This window comes from Balaenoptera physalus (assembly GCF_965194825.1).
Source record: "Balaenoptera physalus genome assembly, chromosome: 18".
In the NCBI taxonomy this organism is placed as follows: Eukaryota; Metazoa; Chordata; class Mammalia; order Artiodactyla; family Balaenopteridae; genus Balaenoptera; species Balaenoptera physalus.
This window is the reverse complement of record NC_138899.1, coordinates 72,498,742-72,520,647: the sequence shown is the minus strand read 5'-3', so window position 1 is coordinate 72,520,647 and position 21,906 is coordinate 72,498,742. Positions and strand designations below refer to the sequence as shown.

At 35.0% G+C, this 21,906-nt stretch overlaps 1 protein-coding gene across 5 annotated transcripts in view; it reads left to right on the top strand.

Moving 5' to 3' along the window:
- The window catches only part of PDS5B (PDS5 cohesin associated factor B), a 199,996-nt gene that overhangs the window by 159,538 nt on the left and 18,552 nt on the right, over positions 1 to 21,906 (top strand). For all 5 annotated transcript variants that reach the window (XM_082435491.1, XM_082435493.1, XM_082435489.1 and 2 more), the window contains exons 22-26: positions 1 to 69; positions 1,484 to 1,620; positions 10,582 to 10,705; positions 18,161 to 18,365; positions 20,714 to 20,828. In XM_082435491.1, the coding sequence (XP_082291617.1) occupies positions 1 to 69; positions 1,484 to 1,620; positions 10,582 to 10,705; positions 18,161 to 18,365; positions 20,714 to 20,828 (650 nt within the window). The remainder of the gene's footprint in view (positions 70 to 1,483; positions 1,621 to 10,581; positions 10,706 to 18,160; positions 18,366 to 20,713; positions 20,829 to 21,906) is intronic.

The window sequence follows — 21,906 nt, the reverse complement described above, 5'->3', positions numbered from 1 at the left end:
CTTCCAGGAAAAAAGACAACTAAGCTTTGGGTTCCAGATGAAGAAGTTTCACCTGAGACAATGGTCAAAGTGAGTGATATGCATAGATCTGTTGATTTTAATATACTGTATTATTATTATAGGTGTTAAAATGTCTGTTCCTGTTATAAAGATACAACTATTAAAATCATTCAGGTTTTTATATTTATTGTATGACATTATCCTCTGTGCTGTGAGAGTGTAGGGCAATAATGAGAAACTTGAGGCCTGTGGGCAGCTGCACATAATCTAGTTTGGAAAACAAAAAGTTTGAAAACTTCCTCCATGTTGCTGCTTCTTAGATATCCACCTTTTAATGGGAAAAGACAGTGCTGGTTTTCTTATGTACATTCTCCTATTCAGCAAAGATGGTCGTCCAGGTTTTAAGACTATTCATCTTTTCCATGGGATTTGATATACTTTTTTATTTTTATTAAAAAAAATTCAACCTGTAATTTCTTCAATTAAGAGTTATGGGTAAAGGATTGCTCATCACAGCTGTGAAGTATTGCTTTACTAAAACTGTCTGTACTCTGTAATGTAGACCTCATATCAAGCCACTGCCCAAGGTGTAAAGGCCAGGAACAAATATATTAAATATTGTTTTTCTAATTATAATTTCTTGCAAATCATTTCGTTGTGTGTGTATTTGTTTATGTTTCATATTGTGAACTACTTTGTCACATTATTGCAGCTTCAGATTCTGATACTATTTCTCCAGACCTGTAGGGCAGTCTTTCCTTTAGCATCATTGAATGATGCTTGAAACTTTTGAGTTCCAGTATAAACCTGTTTTCTCAGCATTGGTCTCAAGCAGCAGTTTTGTATAGTTGGGCAGCACTGCACTAGAAGGCCGGCCGCCTGCACTTAAGTTCATGGTTACAAAGTGGCCCAGGAAGAGGATCTTAAGACTGTTAGTCACATGCCACTGTTCAAAACCCATTTAGCTCCGGAGCCTCAGATCTGTAAAAATTAAGATAATATGTGAAAAAGAGATAATATGCACCCCTTTGAAAAGGGCTGTTGCAAGCCTTAGAGGCAGTAACAGGTTTTAAAGTACTAAGTACTTCATAATTGTCAAATGCAGTACAAATGTAAGGTGGTATCAACTCTTAGACACAAAAGATCGAATATAATTTTCAGTCAGGATCTTTCTGAACTAGGGAAGTTAACACGATTTTACTGTGGGTTCTAAAGGGTAGAGTGTTTGTTGGGGAAACATTTTTTAAAAAGCAAAAAGAACCAGTTTTTAGATAAATCATTCATTTGTCAACTACCTGGGGGTGAGACATCTTTAATTTAAAACATTCAAAGTTATCTTCACACATGGAGAAAAAAATAATTTTTTTCTTTCCTTTTCTTAAAAAGCATCTGTTAAAAACATTTCTTCATTCTTTTTCAAGGCTGATATAGAATTTCTTTAAATGGTAGCAATGTTTTATTTGTCAATTTGTATTTTAAATAGATTCAGGCTATTAAAATGATGGTTCGATGGCTACTTGGAATGAAAAATAATCACAGTAAATCAGGAACTTCTACTTTAAGATTGCTCACAACAATACTGCATAGTGATGGAGACTTGACAGAACAGGGGAAAATTAGGTATGTAATTATAACTTCAGAGTTCTTTGGATTACACACTATTTTAGCATCTGGTGTAATTGTTGAATGATGGTTTCTTTTTTAAAAGATAATTAATATTGCTTTGTAGGTATGCATATATTTTTATTGTAATAGACTTTTGTATAGTGGTTATTTCAAAATGACAGTCTCATGTCTAGTGCAAGGTACTGCTGTACAATCTTAAGTATTTTAAACAATAGATGTTAACTTTTTTGAATATCTAATGTGAAAATGTTAGTGTACCAATCAATAACTGATGTTTTACATTCTTGTTAATGTCTAAAGCTAAAAGGACAGACTGTATAGAAGGCAACTTACTGAATCTGTTTCCAGAAGTGTAAATATATGCAAATGTGAAAAATGCACTTGATGCAAATTTTTTAAAATACACATACCTTTTTGTTTGTTTTATTTTGTTTTGTTTGAAAGATGTATAGTATAGTGACTGAAAACATGAGCTCTGGAGCCCAGATTCAAATCCTGGCACCACCTCTTAGCAGCGAGGTGCCTTTCAGCAAGTTACTTTAACCTCTCTGTACCTCAGTTTCCTCATCTATAAAACAGAGATAATGATTATGCCTATCTCATCTAGCTGTTATGATAATCAAATAAGTTAGTGTATTTAATGTATTTAAAACACTGCCCAGCACATAGTAATTAGAAGTATTGATGGTGGTAGTGGTTATTATGTCAAGGTTAGCTAAAATTTAGAAGTTTGTCCTCTGTGAAAACACAAGTGCCATTTATTGTCTCTATTGGTAATAAAAAATGTGAGAATAACTTCCCCCACCTTAACATATGTATCTAGCTTCAAGTCTTTAGGACGAAATATAAATGGTGATTGCCAGCTGCTTAATACTTTTCCATCTTTGTTTCTTTTCTTCTTATATGTTTTGCTCATTCTGTACTTTTTGCATAGAATATTAACAGTAGCACATTCTTCTCAAACAAATCAAATAATAAGAAAACTCTGTAAAGCATTCCACATGTATAACTGATTTATTTACCTTCCTTCAGTCTAATTAGTTGTCTTCACCTTCTACTCTTATAATTACATGCTAGCGTTCAAGATTTACATAATAATTAGAGAAAAATTTCCTTAGTATTAATACGTTTTGTCTTAAATTTATTAATTACATTATTTATATGCATATTTAGATCTCACCTGTTTTTTTTGGTGTGTTTGTTTTTTTTAATCTATTTTTGGTTGCGTTGGGTCTTCGTTGCTGCGCGCGGGCTTTCTCTAGTTGCGGCGAGCAGGGGCTACTCTTCGTTGCGGTGCGCGAGCTTCTCATTGCAATGGCTTCTTTTGTTGTGGAACACAGGTTCTAGGCACGCGGGCTTCAGTAGCTGTGGCACGTGGGCTCAGTAGTCGTGGCTCACGGGCTCTAGAGTGCAGGCTCAGTAGTTGTGGTGCACAGGCTTAGTTGCTGTGTGGCATGTGGGATGTTCCCGGACCAGGGCTTGAACCCATGTCCCCTGCATTGGCAGGTGGATTCTTAACCACTGCGCCACCAGGGAAGTCCCTCACCTGTTTTTATCCATGGTATTCTTTAACAAAATCACGTGTGTACTTGAATTCTGCACATGTATTTGACTTACATTGGGTCTGCTTTTTTAAAAAAATTTTATTGAAGTATAGTTGATTTACAGTGGTGTGTTAATTTCTGCTGTACAGCAGAGTGACTCAGGTAAACATTTATATATATATATCTCTTTTCATATTTTTTTCCATTGTATTTTGTCACAGGGTATTGAATATAGTTCCCTGTGCTATACAGTAGGGCCTTGTTTGTCCATCCTATGTATAAAAGTTTGCCTCTACTAATCCCAAACTCCCAATCCTTCCCTCCCCTACACCTCCTCCCCCTTGGCAACCACAAGTTTATTTTCTATATCTGTGAGTCTGTTTTTGTTTCATAGATAATGTTGATTCATGTCATATTTTAGATTCCACATGTAAGTGATATCATATGGTATTTGTCTTTCTCTTTCTGAGTTACTTTGCTTAGTATGATAATCTCTAGGTCCATTTGTGTTGCTGCAAATGGCATTATTTCATTCTTTTTTGATGGCCGAGTAATATTCCATTAATATTCCATTATATACACCACATCATCTTTATCCATTCATCTATCGGTGGACATTTAGCTTGTTTCCATGTCTTGGCTATTGTAAATAGTGCTGCTGTGAAGATAGGGGTGCATGTATCTTTTTGAATTATAGCTTTGTCTGGGTATATGCCCAGGAGTGGGATTGCTGGATCATATGGCAACTCTGTTTGTAGTTTTTTGAGGAAACTCCATATTGTTTTCCATAATGGCTTCACCGATTTACATTCCCACCAATAGCATAAGAGGGTACCCTTTTCTCCACACCTCTCCAGCATTTGTTATTTGTAGACTTTTTAATGATGGCCATTCTGACCAGTGTGAGGTGGTACCTCACTGTAGTTTTGATTTGCATTTCTCTAATAATTAGCAATGTTGAGCATCTTTTCATGTGCCTATTGGCCATCTGTATGTCTTCTTTGGAGAAATGTGTATTTAGGTTCTCTGCCCATTTTTTGATTGGGTTGTTTGTTTTTTTGTTGTGGAGTTGTATGAGCTGTTTGTATATTTTGGAGATTAAGCCCTTGTCAGTTGCATCATTTGCAAATATTTTCTCCCAGTCTCTGGGTTGTCTTTTCATTTTGTTTGTGGTTTCCTTTGCTGTGCAAAAGCTTTTAAGTTTAATTAGGTCCTATTTGTTTATTTTTGGTTTTGTTTCTGTTGCCTTGGGAGCCTGACCTAAGAAAACATTGGTACGATTTATGTCAGAGAATGTTTCACCTTGGTTCTCTTCTAGGAGTTTTATGGTGTCTTGTCTTTAAGTCTTTAAGCCATTTTGAGTTTATTTTTGTGTATGGCGTGAGGGTGTGTTCTAACTTCATTGATTCACATGCAGCTGTCCAGCTTTCCCAGCACCACTTGCTGAAGAGACTGCTTTTTCCCCATTGTATATTCTTGCCTCCTTTCTTGAAGGTTAAGTGTGTGGGTTTATTTCTAGGCTCTTTGTTCTGTTCTATTGATCCATATGTCTCTTTTTGTGCCAGTATCATGCTGTTTTGATTACTGTAGCCTTGTAGTATTATCTGAAGTCTGGGAGGGTTTCCTGCTTTGTTCTTTTCCCTCAGGATTGCCTTGGTAATTCTGGGTCTTTTATGGTTCCATATACATTTTAGGATTATTTATTTTCATTCTGTGAAAAATGTCATGGGTAATTTGATAGGGATCCCATTAAATCTGTAGACTGCTTTGGGTAGTATGGCCATTTTAACAGTATTAATTCTTTTCAATCCAAGAGCATGGGATGTTTTTCCATTTCTTTGAATCATCTTCAGTTTCCTTTGTTAATGTTTTGTAGTTCTCAGCATATAAGTCTTTCACCTCCTTGGTCATGTTTATTCCTAAGTATTTTATTTTGGGGGATACAGTTTTAAAAGGGATTGTTTGTTCACATTCCCTTTCTAATATTTCATTGTTAGTGTAAAGAAATGCAACTGATTTCTGTATGTTAATATTGTATCCTGCTACTTTGCTGAACTCATTTATCAGTTCTAGTACTTTTTGTGTGGAGTCCTTAGAGTTTTCTACATATAATATCATGTCTCCTTTGTTGAAGATTAATTGTCCATAGGTGTGTGTGTTTATTTCTGGACTCTCTGATAATTATCATTATATGTGTGTAACAATAATTTTACCTCTTCCCTACCAATTTGAATAGCTTTTCTTTCTTTTCCTTCTCTGATTGCTTTGGCTAGGACTTCCAATACTGTGTTGAAGAGAAGTGGTGAGAGTGGGCATCCTTGTCTTGTTCCACATTTTAGCAGGAAGGCTTTCAGCTTTTCACTGTTGAGTATTATATTGGCTGTGTGTTTGTCATAAAGAGCTTTTATTATGTTGAGCTATGCTCCCTCTATACTCACTTTCATAAGGGTTTTTATCATGAATGGATGTTAAATTTTATCAAATGCTTTTTCTGCATCTACTGAGATGATCATGTGGTGTTTGTCCTTTCTTTTGTTGATGTGGTGTATCACGTTGATTGATTTGCATATGTTGAACCATCCTTGTGACCCTGGGATGAATCCAACTTGATCATGACCTTTTTTATTTGTTGTTGGATTCAGGTTGCTGATATTTTGTTGATAATTTTTGTGTCTATTCATCAAAAATATTGGCCTATAATTTGCTTTATGGTGGTGTGTTTGTCTGTTTTTGGTATCAGGGTGATGGTGGCTTCATAGAATGTCTTTGGGAGTGTTCCTCTTTAGTCTTTTGTAAGAGTTTGAGAAGGATCAGTATAAGTTCTTTTTTGTATGTTTCATAGAATTCCCCAGTGAAGCCATCTGGTCCTGGACTTTCGTTTGTAGGAGTTTATTTGTTTTCTCAGATTCTATGTCATTCTAGTGGTTGGCCTGTTCAAGTTATCTGTTTCTTCTTGATTCAGTTTTGGTGGGCTGTATGTTTCTCAAAAGCTGTCCGCTTCTTCTAGGTTCACAGTATTGTTCATAGTATTCTCTTATTTTTTTTTTTGTATTTCTGTGGTATCAGTTGTGATTCCTCATCTTTCATTTCTTATTTTGTTTATTTATGTCTTCTCTCTTTTCTTCTTGGTGAGCCTGGCCAGAGGTTTGTCAATTTTGTTTACCCTTTCAAAGAACTAGCTCTTGGTTTTATTGAATTTTTTCTATTGTTTTTTTAATCTCTATTTTAGTTATTTCCTCTCTGATCTTTATTACCTCCTTCAGTCTGCTGACTTTAGGTTTTGTTTGTTCTTCTTTTTCTAATTCTTTTAGGTGGTGGGTTAGGTTCTTTGAGATTTTTCTTGTTTCTTAAAGAAGGCCTGTATTGCTATGAACTTCCCTCTAAGAACTGCTTTTGCTGTATCCTGTAGGTTTTGTATGTTTGTGTTTTCATTGTCATTTGCCTCAAAGCGTTTTTAGATTTCTTCTTTGATTTCATTGTTGCCCCGTTGGTTTTTTAGTAGCATATTGTTTAGTCTCCATGTAATTGTTTTTTTTCTCATTCTTTTTCTGTAGTTGATTTCTAGTCTCATGCCATTGTGGTCAGAAAAGATGCTTGAAATAATTGCTATACTCTTAAATTTGTTGAGGCTTGTTTTGTTCCCTAGTATGTGGTCTCTCCTAGGGAATGTTCCATGTGCCCTTAAAAAGAATGTGTATTCTGCTTTTTTTGGATGTAATGTACTGAAGATATCAATTAAGTCTAACTGTTCTGTTGTATCATTTAGGATCTCTGTTGCCTTATTGATTTTCTGTCTTGAAGATCTGTCCATTGATGTGAATGGGGTGTTAAAGTCTCCTACTATTATTGTATTCCTGTCAGTTTCTCTCTTTTTGTGTGTTAGTATTTGTTTAACGTATTTGGGTGCTCCTATATTGGGTGCATATACGTTGGCAAGTGTAATATTCTCTCCTTGTACTGATCCTTTTATCATTATATAGTGTCCTTTTTTATCTTTCTTTATAGCCTTTGTTTTAAAGTCTGTTTTGTCTGATATGAATATTTTGACCCCCGGTCTCTTGTCATTTCTGTTTGCATGAAATATCTTTTTCCATCCCCTCACTTTCAATCTGTGTGTGTCCTTTGCCCTAAAGTAGGTCTCTTGTAGGCAGCATATTGTAGGCTCTTGTTTTGTTTTTTTTTTAATCCAATCTGCCACTCTATGTCTTTTGATTGGAGCATTTAGTCCATCGACATTTAAGGTAATTATTGATAGACATGTATTTATTGCCATTTTAAACCTTGTTTTCCCATTGATTTTATATTTCTTCTTTGTCCCTTTTCCTTCTTCCTTTTGTGGTTTGATGATTTTCTTTTGTGTTATTCTTATGTTCTCTTCCTTTTTGTTTTTGTGAATCTATTGTATGTTTTTGATTTGTGGTTGCCCTGTTTTTCAAATACATTAACACTTTTCCTATATCTCCTACTTTAGACTGGTAGTCATACAGGCTCAAACAAATTCAAAAAAAAAAATGTATGTTTTCTTACTCTCCTCCGGCACATTTCATGATTTTGATGTCCTCTTTTACATCTTCATGTTCACACTTTTGTTGTTCATTGTGGTAATCATCACTTTCACAGAAATTTTTTGATGTTTTTTTAATCTGTGTACTTGCTTATTTAAGTGATTTACTTTCCATTTATGACTTTCTCTTTCCTATAGAGTCTTACATCTTTTCTACTTAGAGAAGACCTTTTAGTATTTCCTTTAGGATAGGTTTAGTATTGCCGTATTCTTTTAGTTTTTGTTTGTCTGAGAAATTCTTTATCTTTCCTTCTATTCTAAGTGATAATCTTGCTGGGTAGAGTATCCTAGGTTGCAGATTTTCCCCTTTCAGGACTTTGAATATATCTTACCATTCCCTTCTGGCCTGCAATGTTTCTGTAGAGAAATCAGCTGATAGCCTTATGGGAGTTTCCCTGTAATTAACACTTTGTTTTTCTCTTTCTACCTGTAGAGTCTTCTCTTTATCTTCAACATTTGCCATTTTTCTTATAATATGTCTTGGTGTAAGTCTGTTTGGGTTTATCTTGTTTGGGACCCTGTTTGCTTCCTGTATCTAGATATCTGTTTCCTTCTTTAGGCTTGGGAAGTTTTCAGCCTTAATTTCTTCAAATACATTTTCAATCCCTTTTTCTCTTTCCTCTTGTTCTGGAATCCCTAGTATGCGTAGATTGACATGCTTTATATCGTTCATTTTTTTTTCATTTGGGTTTCTGTCTGCTGTTCTAACTGGGTGATTTCCATTGTTCTATCTTCCACATAACTTATTCCTTCTTCTGCAGTATTCATTTTGCTATTCATAGCCTTTAGTTCAGCTTTCGTCTTTTCAAATGAATTCTCTATTTTTTCTTGGCTCCTCCTTATAGTTTCTAGGTCCTTTTTACAGTAATCTGCATCTCTGTCTATAGCCTTTCTTAATTCCTTCAGTATTTTCATTATCTCCTTTTTGAACTTGGTGTCTATAAGATTGAAGCAGTCTGTTTCATTGTTTGTTCTTTCAGGGCAATTCTCTTGATCTTTTATTTGGGAGTGGTTACTCTGCTTCTTCATTTTACTTATATTTCTCTTGCTCTGTGAGTTTAGGAGAAACAGTTATATACTGTCGTCTTGGAGGGTATTTTTATGTGGGAACGTCCCTGTGTAGCCTGTGTGGGTTTAATATTTTTTGGTGTGAGGGCTGTTTTTAGTATGGATGCCTCCCACCCCTTTCCTCAGTGTATGCTGGCCATTATCCCCTTGATAGGAGGTGTGACTGATGTTGTGGTGACCAGAGCCTGCACAGGATATTGACCAGGGCCTTCTCTTTTCTCTGTGGTTGTCATTGCCCTGTCGGGGCAGGGTCTGGTCCCTAGTTGTTGGAGTAGAAGCCCCAGATAACGTTTCTAAGCTGTGGTGCAAGGTAGGAGGGATTGGAATGCTCCCACTGGGAGAGGAGCCACTGAGTGTTCTTCCACTGGAGCTGTTCAACTGAGTGTGCTCTTTTGTGTCACCTTTCACCTGTTGTGCATACTCACAAAGTACACTGTTGTTGATACTGCCCTCGGCCCCACCTCAACTCTGGGTATGCTAGCAGTCGTCCCTGGTATCTCTCAGAAGTTGTTTCCACAAGGCCACCAGTGCAGATCCACTGAAGTCAGGTCCCAGGACTGCAGTAGTCGTGCACCTGGACCCGCTGTGGGAGCTATGGAGGCAGCTCAGACCCTAGCCCGGCCCAGCCCCCGAGTGTATGTGCCCACAGAGCCTTCAGCTGCTAAGACCTGACGTGTCCCCGCCGTGGGAGCACTCACTGGGTCTCCGTTTTTAAACCGGGGCTTCAAAAACATAGTTGTAAAGTATTGTAATTATTTAATTTTTATTTATACTAAAAAAACTCCAACAAGAAAAATCAGACTTTTCTTAGCAGTGGTTGGGTGATTTACCTTATAATAACTACTTGGATTATTGCTGTTGATGAACTGAAAAGCACCTCTGGGACCTGTAACTTCAGAACCTTATTAATGTTGGCATACATTCAGTAAATATTTTTACAAAATCCTTAGAAAGATAAAGGAAGAGTCTTAAACCAACTAGATCATTAGATCTTGGAAGACTGAGATTTGTCTCTTTTAAGTCCCTCTCAGTACTGTATATAAAATTGACACATATTTGTTGTATGAATATTAAATAATAATCTTTTACTATGGAACTACATAGGGGATCCTAATTAAGGAGTTACAACTTCCCTCCTTACATTAGTCCAGTTACATTAATAATTCATCTAACATGTCACTGTATTAGGAAGGATTGTTTAAATATATTTACTAGTCAGGAATTTCCTAATTGTTTAAGTATGTCCCATTTAGCAAAAATTTTCTTTCCTTAAACTTCAATATAGGCTCTTGGGGGTATTTCAAAGATTGAATACTAGCTAAAAGTAGTAATGTTTTATCCACTACACCTGCTTTCATTCCACTTCTTTTGTACTTAGCACCATAGTTTTAGTTGACTGATTAGGAAGTTAGGATATTTTATGCCTAATATATAAGTAAACACATATTAAAAAACAAAATCTGTAGTGGAAGACTTAAGACCTAACAACTAAACATACAAATATATTTGTTCTAGGCTTGGCTGAAAGCTGTTTTGTGTGGGATAAGAGAATTCAATGACTAGCATAGACTTATGTTCAAGAGAAGAACTTTGTGGCATTACACACCATCTTAGAGAAGTTGAGGAAACATAATATGGTGTTCAGTATCACTAAATTGTTTTCTGCCCTTTTTTTTTCTTGGCCAGAGGAATTTTTATAAAATTAGATATTCAAAGTAAGAATGTTTTTGTGCAGACATTTAGAAATCTAATTCACATTCTTTCTTGCTTATTTTTCAGTAAACCAGATATGTCACGTCTGAGACTTGCTGCTGGGAGTGCTATTGTGAAGCTGGCACAGGAACCCTGTTATCATGAAATTATCACATTAGAACAATATCAGCTATGTGCTTTAGCTATCAATGTAAGGAAAATGGCTATATAGAACATGACTTTCTATGGTCTTTGACTTTTAGGAAGGAGAAAGTCCACCATGATAAAGAGATAAAAATCTTGAATGTTTGTGTCTCCTCTTGGAAAATTTATGTATGTGAAACATTTCAGAGTTCTAAAACTGTCATTTGAATTGTGGGTTGCTGACATAGTACAGTTGATTCTTGTTATTTGCAGTAGTACACAACTTTGTTTGTTGTCTGGTTCTGTTTAATGGCACCTTTTTTAGTGTATAGTTGTTTCATTGACATTGAACTCATGGCCAACAGCGCTGTAACTCATGCTTGAATGAAGCTTATGTGACACAGATTTTCTCCATAAGGCACATACAGCCTTCTTGCTCTTAGGAACACGAAACAGCACTTCAGCAGTATGCCTGGGAGCTATTTTAAACAACAAAATCACCAATAAAAAGTATAAAAATGCGAAAAATGTGGCACTAAATAGACCACCAAACAGACATTTGTTAATGATAATGAGAGCTGAAGCAGGGAGGCAGAACGTTGCTTTGTTTGACTTCAGCTGGGACGTGTGTCAGGCGACTCAAAACTTTTCGCATCTCTGTACATTTACTTTTTTTTTTTTTTAACATCTTATTGGAGTATAATTGCTTTACAATGGTGTGTTAGTTTCTGCTTTATAACAAAGTGAATCAGCTATACTTATACATATATCCCCATATCTCCTCCCTCTTGCGTCTCCCTCCCACCCTCTCTATCCCACCCCTCTAGGTGGTCACAAAGCACAGAGCTGATCTCCCTGTGCTATGCGGCTGCTTCCCACTAGCTATCTATTTTACATTTGGTAGTGTATATACGTCCATGCCACTCTCTCACTTCGTCCTAGCTTACCCTTCCCCCTCCCCGTGTCCTCAAGTCCATTCTCTAGTACGTCTGCGTCTTTATTCCTGTCCTCCAGCATTTATTGTTTGTAGATTTTTTTGATGATGGCCACTCTGACTGGTGTGAGGTGATACCTCATTGTAGTTTTGATTTGCATTTCTCTAATGATTAGTGATGTTGAGCATCCTTTCATGTGTTTGTTGGCAATCTGTATATCTTCTTTGGAGAAATGTCTGTTTAGGTCTTCTGCCCCTTTTTGGATTGGGTTGTTTGTTTTTTTGATATTGAACTGCATGAGCTGCTTGTAAATTTTGGAGATTAATCCTTTGTGAGTTGCTTCATTTGCAAATATCTTCTCCCATTCTGAGGGCTGTGTTTTCTCTTGTTTATGGTTTCCTTTGCTGTGCAAAAGCTTTCAAGTTTCATTAGGTCCCATTTGTTTATTTTTGTGTTTATTTCCATTTCTCGTATGGAAACAAAAAAGACCCCGAATAGCCAAAGCAATGTTGAGAAAGAAAAACGGAGATGGAGGAATCAGGCTCCCGGACTTCAGACTATACTACAAAGCTACAGTAATCAAGACAGTATAGTACTGGCACAAAAACAGAAATATAGATCAGTGGAACAGGATAGAAAGCCCAGAGATAAACCCATGCACATATGGTCACCTTATTTTTGATAAAGGAGGCAAGGATATACAATGGAGAAAAGACAGCCTCTTCAGTAAGTGGTGGTGGGAAAACTGGACAGCTACATGTAAAAGAATGAAATTAGAACACTCCCTAAGACCATACACAAAAATAAACTCAAAATGGATTAAAGGCCTAAATGTGCATTTACTCTTGAATGACGATGAAAGTGCTGCAAGTATTGATTTGGGTTTACAAATAAATTTTAGTGAGTAGGTGAATTCACAAATTAGTAATGTGTGAATAATAAGGATTGAATGGACTTAGTTCTTAAAAGGAAGGAAAGTATATAGAAACGTATAGTTTTATGAAGACGTGGTAGAGGTTAATTTTAGGGCCGAAGCATTCCTTATTACTCAGTGAATTAGAATTTCAAGTTATTAACAGTGATACTAATGAATTCATATTCCAGTCTTGCAGATTTCATATTAGAGTACCGTAATATTTGAAGTCTATAACTTTACAAGTTTTCAGCATCATTGAGAAAATTAAAGAAAAAGGACTTCTACAGTAGTAAATATGATATTCCAATATGAGTTTTTCATAATTTGGTTATTTTACACTTGATTTTCCTGTTCTTTTCCAAGCAGTCTTATGTATAAGAATTTGGCACTTTTTAGGGATACTTGCAATTTTTCTCTCCATTCTCTGCTTCCTTCTACTGCTTTTTTAAAAATTGCTGCTTATGTATAACCCTTAGACATAAACAGTCATCTGTTTTTTTAATTGTAATTATTTTATCAATTTATAGTACTTCAGTGTTTAAAACAGCTATTCCAAATTCTGTTTATTATGATTTGTTTTAGTTTTTGGTGTTGTTATTCAGATATTAGACTAAACAATAGCAGAAATGAGATTTTGCAGAGCCCATAATTTCCTGGTTTAGTTTTCCCCCTTTAATTTTGGAGATCATCTTATTTTTCAATAAAATGAAAATTGTTTAAAAGTATATATTAAATTTCTTAGAAAACAAACTATGTAATTATTTTTTCAAGTTGGTAGTACTTGCAGTCCGTTGAGTTGTTGGATTCTTGATCTGGTATTTCTTAGGGTATTGGTGCTGTCGGTTGTGAAGTAGAAATTTTCTCTTTTTCTTTAAAAAGGGATGTATGAAAATATGTTAAAAGAGATGGGCTTTGTTTGAAACTCCCTGTGTGTAATAAGTATGTGCAGATCATTAGTTAAATGTCCACTAGGTGCAAAAAGCATCCACACTTGGGTAAGTTCTAGAGACTTTCTTTTCTAGCACACTTTGTTTTATGTTACTATCTCAGTCACCAGATTCCCAAGGTGAAAGTTGAGATTACCTAAGTTTAAAGATTGTTTTGAAATTCTGACTGTGGAACATGTGTTAATGGTTCAGAGTTAATTATTAGCACATTCTCACAACTTACAAACATGAGATTACCCTATCCTATGCAAAACTTTTTCCTAATTCTGCTTTTCCTTTAAACCACATGGTTGTCTCTTCTTTTTAAACCTCCAAACCTCAAGAAAGAGTAATCTGTGTCTTTGTCTCTCTGATCCTCTCACTCCTCACTACTCATATTTTGCCATTTGCCTTCACTGTTTTCCAAAAATGGTCTAATTAAGTCCCTCAATCCAATGATCTTAATTTTTATTATACATGTCCTTTTTGCATCATTTGACACAGCTCATTGCACCTTTATTCTTGAAACGCTCTTCTTTGTTTTTTGTCTCCTGATCTTTGTCATGCTTCTCGACTACACTTTCTGGCCCTTCTCAAGTTTCCGGTCCCACTTCCAGTGCTAAACAGAAATTTCAAACTTTCATGTTCTGTGAACGTAAGACTGAATCTTTCCCAAATCTATTCTTTCCTGACATGCAGAGAGCCTCAATAAGCATTAAATAAAGCTGGTTGGCATTTCTTAGACCTAAAAGCATGATTTATATTTGACTATTTGCTTGTAGTTACACCTTGTTGCAAAAGTACAGATAATTCTGTCCTTTGATATCTATTATATCTTTTTTTATTCATACCTTCTTAACCATTCTTACTGCTGTACCCATCATTAGCTCCTGGTCAAAAATATTTAGGTGCTTACACTCGTAAGAAAGAACAAATCCCATATATTTTACATTGCCATTCAAGTCCTTCTAATATTTGGACCCAAGTATACATTTAAAAATCCCGTTTAGCACACTACCCTTTACCCATGCTTATTTCAACGAAGCCGAACATTTTTTTCTTTTATGTACCTGTGGTTTGCTGCCTCTAATTTTGTTTTCACCCTCTCATTTCTACACATCCAAATCCAACCCTTTCTGCAAATCAAGGCTCAGGCACAGCCTTCTCCAGAAAACGTGCTCTTATTCTTACAGCAGGTTTCCTTTTCATCCGCTACAGATTTTATCTATAGTCCTCCGGTACATACATGCATTGTGCTTAGTTATGTACCTGTGGTTTATTTCTCTTTACTTGAGTTGAGATCTTTAAAGGCAGTATTGTGTCTCAGTGACCTTTGTCATGTATTTGAATAGAAAGTAAATATGGAGGAATAGAAATTCAATAATAAGAATCTTAAAATTATTTAATAATTACTTAGGTATTTTAGAATTTGAATGCAGTTCATGAAAATTTGCTGTGTACTGCTATGTGCTATGCATTGTTCTAGGTTCTGTAAATGCAAAGATGAGTCATGGCTACAGCCCTCAAGAAGATAACCTCTTAGGAGAACAGAAAATATAAATAAGCATTGTTAACACAGTGTAGTACACAGAGTAACTGAACTATTTGCAAGATACTAGAAGTAGCTCTACGGATAATTTATACTTAAAAAGTACACTTTGCTGTACAGCAGAAATTAACACAACATTGTAAATCAACTATATTTCAATTTTAAAAAAGACATTAAAATTTAATTTAAGATGCAGACTAAAATTAGTTTCTTAGTAGTGAATAAAAGCTTTGATTGGAACTTTATCCTTGGGAAAAATATTTTGTAGTATTAGACACCATCTTCTTTATGTTGAACCAATTATTGTTTATAAGTATAATCATGAAAGTATCAAGTGTGCTTTTTTGAGAGTGTATTTTTCCTGATAAAAATTGTATCACTCTATCCTTTACTTCACATGTTTTTATAACCTCGTCAAAAGGGTAAATCTTTACTTCACATTTTTTAATAACCTAGTCAAAAGGATAAATCTGTCCTTTACTTCATATTTTTTTAATAATCTAACGAAAAGGGTAAATCTTTGCAAAAAACAAAAAACAAACATTGGAAGACTTCCTCAGTTCCCAGGAGCACATGTTTTAATCTTTATTCACATGATTCTCTTTTGATGTACATGTTGTATCATCATTGTGGTCAATTTTTTCATCTTTTGTTGTTAAATGTGTCAGTTGCCTGGCATATGATTTGACAGTTCTTTTCTAACATGACTTTAATGACTTTTTGAAACTCTTCTACCTTTGCTGTGATTCACAATTGACTTTGTAATGAATTTGCATTGTACTGTTGGATCCTCGATGATTAATGAGAGAGTGACATGGTCTGTCCCCCTAGTGTATCTAACTAGGGGGATAGGGATAGGGGGAGGGATGTTTGAGTGCTGTTCAGTGTTTTTGTTGTTTGTTTGCTTTATTGAAGTATATTTGATTTATAATATTGTGTTAGTTTCAGGTGTAACCAGCTTAGTGATTCAGGTTGACTTTTGCAGATTATATTCCACTATATAGATTATTACAAGATATTAGGTATAATTCCCTGTGCTATACAGTAAATCCTTATTGCTTTTCTATTTTATATATAGTACTTTGTATCTATTAATCCCATACTCCTAATTTGTTCCTCTCCCTCTTGTTTAATATTTTAATGAATGGTCTGTTCATTTGTGAATATATTTGTGATATATTGACTTTTACTTACACAGTTTGTAATTGGGTATTTTTATAATAAATAATTGAATAATGAAAATTCCTCTCCCTATAGGAGTAATACTGAGGAAGGAATGAGATAAGTTTAACTTCCTTTTGTGGATTATGAGGGTAGATGATAGACAATATTTCTGTGAAAGCGTGACTGCTTCTTTTTTCTAATTGAAGTATAGTAGGTTTACAGTGTTGTGGTAATTTGTGCTGTACAGCAAAGTGATTCAGGTGTGTGTGTGTGTGTGTGTGTGTGTGTGTGTGTATATGTTTTTTATGTTCTTTTCCATTATGGTTTATCACAGGATATTGAATATAGTTCCCTGTGCTATACAGTAGGACCTTGTTGTTTTTCCATTCTATATATAATAGTTTGCATCTGCTAACCCCAAGCTCCCACTCCATCCCTCCCCCACCCCACTCTCCTGGGCATATGTCTGGAAACGATAAAAACTCTAATTTGAAAAGATACATGCATCCCAGTGTTCATAGCAGCACTATTTACAATAGCCAAGACATGAAAGCAACCTAAATGTCCTTCAACAGATGAGTGGGTAAAGAAGATATGGTATATATATATATACAATGGAATATTAGCCATAAAAAAGAATGAAATTATTATTGTATCATTCTTTTTATGGCTGAGTAGTATTCCATTGTATATATGTACCACATCTTTATCCATTCATCTGTTGATGGACATTTAAGTTGTTTCCATATCTTGGCTATTGTGTATAGTGCTGCTATGAATAAAGGGGTGCCTGTATCTTTTTGAATTATAGTTTTGTCCGGGTATATGCCCAGGAGTGGGATTGCTGGATCATATGGCAACTATGTTTTCAGTTTTTTGAGGAACCTCCATACTGTTTTCCATAGTGGCTGCACTTGACTGCTTTTTTAAAAGTGGGTATTTGGTATTGTAGTAAACTGAAGTTTAAATTAAATGAAAGAAGATACCCAAAATAAGGATTTAATGATAAGGGCAAGATGTTATGACCTAGGTTTCGAAGAAAAACAAAATTTATATTCTCGATAGAAGAAATAAACATAAAGTTGCAATAATATGAAACATACCACATGTTATGTTCGTTGGTGGAGTGTAAGGTGTAATAATGAAAGTCTTTTTATGTCATAGAAGGTCTTTGTATGTCTCATATATGGCTCAAAAGTCATATGAGCTTTTCCCTATAATTTAGAAAAAATTCTCATAATCTGTGTACCAGATATTGTGCTAGGTTTAGAGGCACAGAGAAAAATAAAGGTGTCGTTCTCATCTTCAAGGAACAAACAGCACTGGTTAAGACAGATAAACCAGTCGTTTTCATACTGTATACTAAAGGCTATGGTGGAGATACGCACAGAGTGCTAAGGGAGCCCAGAAGTGGATGCAGGATACAGATTTCGCAGTGATTTCTGGACGATACAGGAGCTGTCGTTAAAGATGAGGACTAGGAGAGTGGAGGTGGGTGGTCTAGAAGAGTGAGTAGTGTGAAGAAAGCCGGCACAGTGGCAATGAACAGATTGGTTCATTTATAGAACTAAAAGTAATGTGATGTTTCTGAAATTAGTAACTCTTGCCTTCAGAGTTGTGCATTTCAATATGAATAGTTTTTTAAATGATAGGGCTAAAATATATAAATTGGACAGAGTTTTATCTTGCTCAGCAAATGAAAAAGCTAAATATTAGGTAGTGTTGACACTTTTTTTTTTTTACATATCTCATTTATTTAAGTTAGGATGGATTAATATTTACTAGTGTTATCTGTTTTAAGATTACATTCAATATGTTCTAACACCAGGTAGCTGGTAGTTATTAGGGTCCAGGTGATCACTCCAGCCTTGATATTAACTTTATCACATCTCAGTCTTGTGAACAGAAGCAGTGGTTGTGGGTAAACTTGCTATGTTTACCCTTCTGGTTACCTGATATAGCGAATTTCATATCTAAAGTTGTTACTCTTTGGTACCCTGTGGATAATATGTGGAATAATTGTGTCTTTCAGGATGAATGCTATCAAGTAAGACAAGTGTTTGCTCAGAAACTGCACAAAGGTCTTTCCCGATTACGGCTTCCACTTGAGTATATGGCAATTTGTGCACTTTGTGCAAAAGATCCTGTAAAAGAAAGAAGAGCTCATGCCAGGCAGTGTCTGGTAAAAAATATCAACGTGAGACGCGAGTATCTGAAACAGCATGCAGCTGTTAGTGGTAAGCGTATATGAAAATGAAAAGTGTACTTTCCCATCCTGCCAGTTTTCAGTTTTATAGAACACAAAATGATGTTACTGTTATTTATTTATTATATTCTAGTTTGCCCTCATTAAATAAGAAGTTGTTACTGTTCTTCAATAGCAGCTTTTCCTTTTAATAGGTCATTTTAAAATATAAATGCATGGGTATTTAAATATCAACCCATAGCTCTTTATGCAACTGACTAAAAGGCCAAGGGAAAAAAATCAGTGACTTTGGAGGTAAATAAAACAGTAAGCGATACATTTATGAAGATTGTCTAAGTACTATCTTTTAGTTTAAAAAAGTACAGGTCTTTGATCTTTATTGGTTGTCCTCACCTGTAGCTGACATTAATAGCAGGTTCCTGTGTGCCGTTTTAAAATCTGCTCACTTTACCCCATCCACACTATTAGTTTTTGTGCCCCTCTGACTTCTGTGACTTGATCAACAGCATTAAAATCCATTCAGTTATGCAAGTCAGAAATCAGAGGCATTCTTCACGCCTTCTTTTTTCCTCTCATTGGTCACTAAATCCTCTTAATTCTTCTTCTGGATATCTTGAATATTTCTCCTCAACTCTCCTACACTGCTATATTTCACTTGGATTATTTTATATACTCCTAACAAACTCCCTGTTGTAAATGTTCCCCTGCCTCTGACCCACCTCCAGCTGTGTCACACCACTGTCAAAATTATCTTTCTAAAACAGATCAGATCACATCACTTCCTTGCTTGAAACCTTTGTCGATTCCTTATTGCTCATAGGATCAAGTTGAAGCTCATTAGCACAGCCTTTTATAGTTTACTCTCAGCCTGAGTTTTAAGCTTTCTCTCTAGCTACTCCTGACTATAAATTCTGTGCTCATTGTACTCTGGATTATTTGAAATTTGTATAGCCATCTTTTTTCTCTGTTGTCAACTCTGTCTGGAAATTGCGTTCCCCTTCTGTCCAAACAAACTAACAAAACCAAGGAGAGTGGTTTGCCCCTTTTGAACCCTTTAAAATACAGTTTTGGTGTTACCTCATCACTAGGACCCTCTTTCTTTCTGTTCCTAACTCACCTTAGAAAAAATGAGGGCTCTGGAGTCAAATCCCACCGCTGCCATTTACTGGTTGTGTTTGGGCAGGTTACTTGCGCAATCTGAGCTTTAGTTTCCTTTCTGTAAGACTGGTATAGTTTTACTCATAGCTTATTATGGTGGTTATGATTATGATTAAAAAATTATGTGTATAAAGCACCTGGCATAATGCATGGTCCAAAGAAGTACTCAGTAGTTGTTAGCTATTCTTATTTTAGGGCACTGTCCACATTGAAGTATAGCTTCTGTCCTGTCCATGCTTTAGTGTGAGGTCTTTATCTAGTCTTATGCATCTTTATATTTAAAATAGTAAGCCCCAATAAAAATAGAAGGCCTGGAAAAGAGTAAGCACTCAATAAATGTTTGACAGACTTTTTCACTGACTTTTGAACCTTGCTACTTTTTTCTTTTATACCTACCTTGAAATGAATGATATTACACACAAACTTATTCTCTTTGAGTTCAGCAATAGAAATAAAGAAAACTTGGTGCCTTATTGACACATACATTATTATACTCTAGATTGAACATCTGATGTAAAATTTTGAGAGTAGGAAATATAAAAAGAATTGTTCAGAATATGAATCCTGGTCTTTTGAGTAACCTTTATTAAAACTAGTTAGGATTTCCATTCTACCTCTAATGGAATATGCTGATCTCAGTCAAAATATTAAAATACTTGAATTTAAACTAAAAAGATGTTTGTTATTTAAAATGCCCTAGAAACAAAATGTCTATTCCTTTATATCTGTTCTTATGTTACAAATAGTATCAAATAGTATCAACCGTTACTCCTGTTTTTGTGTCATACTAACTGAAAAATTTACTAGTTTTTTTCATTTTGCTCTGCAGCTTACAAGGGAGTGTTGAACATAGAGTTACTAATAATAAGAAAAATAGATCTTATGTTCCTTAGTCTTGAATATAGTTTGGGTCACTTTTTCCCATATCTATTGAAAATTGAAATATTTGTCTTTGTAGCCTCAGCACATGGTGCATTTAGTAGGCAAATCAATATTGGCCATGATGGATGAATGAATAAACTTTAATTTATGATGTACCTCAACACTGGACATTTCAATATATTTTCCTTCCAGTCATATTGTGGTAAACTATTGGGATGCAGGAAACATAGTATCAGAGAGAGGGAGAAAGAGAAAGAGAATGAGTAAGATTTGGTTTTCTAACCTGGCTGTTTTTGTTTTGTTTTGTTTTGTTTTTTTCTTTTTCTTTTTCTTTTTCAGAAAAATTATTGTCTCTTCTACCCGAGTATGTTGTTCCATATACAATTCACCTTTTGGCACATGACCCAGATTATGTCAAAGTACAGGATATTGAACAACTTAAAGATGTTAAAGAGTAAGACTTTTTCCATCCCATTTTCATATTTTCTGAAAGTTTTTTCCCTTTCCTGCTGATAATGGAATCTCAGTTATAATTAGTGTATTAAATTTATTTCATTTCTTAGGAGTTTAAGGTTCTTTACCTTATTTGTTCTCTTATTTTTCTTTTTTCATACCATCTCTTCATGTTTCATTTCTTATATAATTTCCCAAAACAACTTAGCATAATTACTGTATTACTGACCTATTTCTCTACCAGTCTGGCATTTCTTTTTTATTGAAGCAACCCATTAAGAGTTTCCATTCCAGTTCTTATCTTTTCCTACTTTCTTCTGAAACACTGTATAGATTTTCATGTGGGGAGAATTAATACTCTCTTTTATTCACATAGTAAGCACATTTTCTTTGCAGTTACTATCTTCCTCCATAAGGAATAGAGAATAGTCTAATTTAATAATGGGCCAAGTTGATAACCAGGCAACTGATTCCACTTACTACTTCATTGGTGATTCTCTAATTAAAGTTTATGACAATTACAGTTCTTTCAAAGATTCTTGTTGAGAGGCCAGAAGACTCTATATGCCTGGGCGTGGGATAGGGGAATATAACGGTATTTAGAGAAGTCTTTGTAAGACTACCAGAGTTCTTTAAAATATGGATGAGACCCTGTTTCTGTTACAATAAAGAATGACCTTTGTGGTTTTGAATAAATTAATTTCTTATGCCTTTAGCTTCTATTAAAGGAAAATAACTCTTGGTTTCTTGATTCATAGAAATATTTTATAGTTAAATATTTGAGGTGCTTCAAGAGAATAAAATTAAATTATTGATAACTTTCTCATGACAAGAGAAAAAGCTTTTACCCTCTTTTTGCCACAGTTTCTATTTTTAAAAAATAAGCAGTTAGTTTTCCCAAAATGAATTCTGTGTTAGAGTGATTATATAACTAATGACAGCTTTTAGCCACTCCTCCTTATCGGAACACATTAGTTTTTGAAATAGATAAAATATTGTTTGGAATTTACTAAACATTTTGTGCAGTATTTGTAAATTGCCCTAGTACAGCCATGAGTGATCTCCATTCCAGCAGAGAG